The 2,939-nt window shown below is 33.1% G+C and overlaps 1 protein-coding gene across 1 annotated transcript; it reads right to left on the bottom strand.

Moving 5' to 3' along the window:
- Positions 1-2,495: 2,495 nt before the first annotated feature.
- TRIADDRAFT_34166 (uncharacterized protein) lies at positions 2,496-2,939 on the bottom strand (the record flags this gene model as incomplete). Its single annotated transcript, XM_002118386.1, has 3 exons — positions 2,496-2,579; positions 2,682-2,765; positions 2,856-2,939. Coding segments are annotated over 3 exons (252 nt in total), but the record flags the coding sequence as incomplete, so codon positions are not given.

Genomic DNA, 2,939 nt, shown 5'->3' with positions numbered 1-2,939 from the left:
TATTATCACATGTTAATAAGAAAAATCACTACTTTGACTATCTATTTATATACTATCTCTTACTTGAATGTTACTGCTAATTAATTTTATCGTATCTAGGCAAATATTGACCGAAAACATTATTACCTCACGATATCGTTCTATTATATTGCCGATGTTAACTAACATGAATGAATCGTCCTTAAACTAATAGAAGCATTTTCATTAAAGGGTGGAGTAAATATAAATATTATGAGCACAAGTAGATTCACAATAAAAGTAGGAATTATATAAGACGCGAAAATGTTGTTCTTCTTTTGACAACAAGAGTAATGATGATTGTAGAAAAATATAATTCAGAAACATTTTTAGAACTAGATGCGAAAAAGTTGTTCTTCTCTTGACAAGAGTAATGATGATGGTAAAAAATAAGGAAAAAATTGAAATATCTCTAATAATAATAACAATTTTGAATGGATGAAGGATGTCTGCAAAACGCAGCGATTAATTCATAGCAACAATTCACTTTTATGATAGTGCTCTTCATTTGGAATATGAAATGATTTTCCGTACGAGTTAATTGAACATGAAATCTAGTACATTGATACTATCAGGTCAATTATGATAAGTTTACTTGTTGGTCCATCGCTGTCGTTTTCTTTTCAATGAGTTCCTGTAGGGATAGATTAGGTACGATTTCCACACGTTCCATCCTGATGGCGTTATTGAATTGAATAGATGAGCTACACGTGTCAAAGTCTACGAAAAGATGGATGGATAGTGTGTCAATTCAAGAAAAATATTCACGACCTTAATGGACGGTATGCTATTTTCGACTATTCTTCTCCTTCAATTCATTAAGATCAAGGTTACAATCTTTAGTAGAATTACTGTATGATTAAGTCAGCGTAGGATTACTATACAAGTCATGCCTATAATTTTAAAGTTAATGTTGAGACTGGACGACGTTTGAAAGTGAATCCGTCACCCACTAAGGCCACTTGCAAAGAGTGGAAAATCGACGATATTGCTGAATTCTATGCAACTATCTGGTTATAGCTACCAAAAAACAAGAAATGATATCTTAATGGCTAAAATAGATATCCAGCAGTGTCATTGCTAATAACTAGACAGCTGCTGCATATAATAATTAGATTTGCATATAATTATTACTTTTGCAGTCAAAATTTCAAGTTGGAAATTTACTAAAAGATCTGTAAGTGTACTTGCATATCGTTCCATTAAATATACATACTAAATTTATGGGTACAGCTAGCAAAATATCTCATTGGCTAACATAGATATCCAGCAGTGTCATTATAAATAACTACACAGCTGGTGCAATGAATTATTAGATTTGCAGCCAAAATTTTAAGTTGGAAATTTACAAAAGAGCTGTAAGTGTACTTGTATAACGTTCCATTAAATATATGTACTAAATTTTAGCATACGGTTTACTAACATAGTTAACCTGTAACATACTGTTGACTTACGAACTGTTTTGTTACTGCGGCATACCCTTGTTATGACACTAATAAATTACATAGTCAATATCCACATAGGATTTGCCTAAATGACTTTCGGTATTGCAGTGGGCATCACTTTTATTCACTTTTAATGGAACTGACAATTGAAAATTATGACTGAGAGGCCATAGCGATAGCTGCGCAAGATCATTTCTACATTTGAACCTGTTAGCGTATATTTAACGGAACGTTATGCAAGTACACTTACAGAAATTTTGGCTGCAAATCTATTAATTATATGCAAATCTAATAATTATATGGAGCAGCTGTGTAGTTATTAATAATGACGCTGCTGGATATCTATTTAGCCAATGAGATGTCATATCTTGTTTTTAGTAACTACTGTATACCCAACCTTTTGATTTTCAGATAATAACAATGCCTTTGAAGGAAAGCCCTGCTTTCTTTCGTATTTACCTTTGGTCATATGTGATTGTTTTTATCTGCGATAGATTGCCGCTAACGCGAAGGTTAAATGCGTACAAATAGCAAAGACTACTGGATACTTTTCTAATACACATCAGAAAAGTATCAAGTACCGTCCCTGCACTTTGCATTTTTGTACAGCAGGGACAGGGACTATCGAATATCGCCCCTATACTTCGCATTTCTGTACCGTACAGTGTACGCTATAGTTTACAGTACAGCTATTAACAATGATATGGATAGCTAGGATAGAGTTGAGAAAACAGTTTCCTAACTCTTCCCCTTCAAAAACAACATTCACAAACATTTATAAATAGTTCTTGGCAACAAGTTCCGTTGCAGATCGGCCGCGATCTGCTCAATTTAGCTTTAATAAAATCTTTTAACTGTCCGCAGCAACGGTCATATTTTTGAGTAACCTTATTTACCCCCACATATTTCCGTTCATGTTTTTATCTTTCCCTGGCATCGTTATCCTTTCCCTCCAAATTCAAGGATGACTTCTAAATGGATCAAAAATTAGCGCATTATATAGAATTAAGGAACTATGTGCTATATTATAAACTAATAACCTGGTTCAGCAATAATTCTAACACCCAACTCCGGAGGGAAATATTTCTGTAATGCTTTACTAATAACTGCAGCTGCCTAAAATTTGGAAACACATATTTGTAATTTAGAATTTCTCACATTGTAAAGTCAAATAAAAAATCTGTTAATCGATGCTATATTAAATTTTATATACTTAACCTTCGCAAAGGTCGTTTCTAGGGCTGAAAAAGCTGTAAAACCTCCGCCAATATCAAGTAAATTAAAATGGTAGCCAAATTTCTCCTGAAAATGGATTACATAAAAAAGGCAATAGGAAGCTATTAATATTATAGCATCAAAGTTACCTCATCTAAGAGATACTATTTAACTAACAGCTAATTTAAATATTTGCTTAGACGTTATTATTCCTTTTTCATAGGCAATCGGAGTAAGGCAATCGCTTCCCACGTGAAAACT

The sequence above is a fragment of the Trichoplax adhaerens genome, genomic scaffold (assembly GCF_000150275.1).
Source record: "Trichoplax adhaerens TRIADscaffold_55 genomic scaffold, whole genome shotgun sequence".
In the NCBI taxonomy this organism is placed as follows: Eukaryota; Metazoa; Placozoa; class Uniplacotomia; order Trichoplacea; family Trichoplacidae; genus Trichoplax; species Trichoplax adhaerens.
This window is presented reverse-complemented; position numbering and strand designations above follow the sequence as displayed.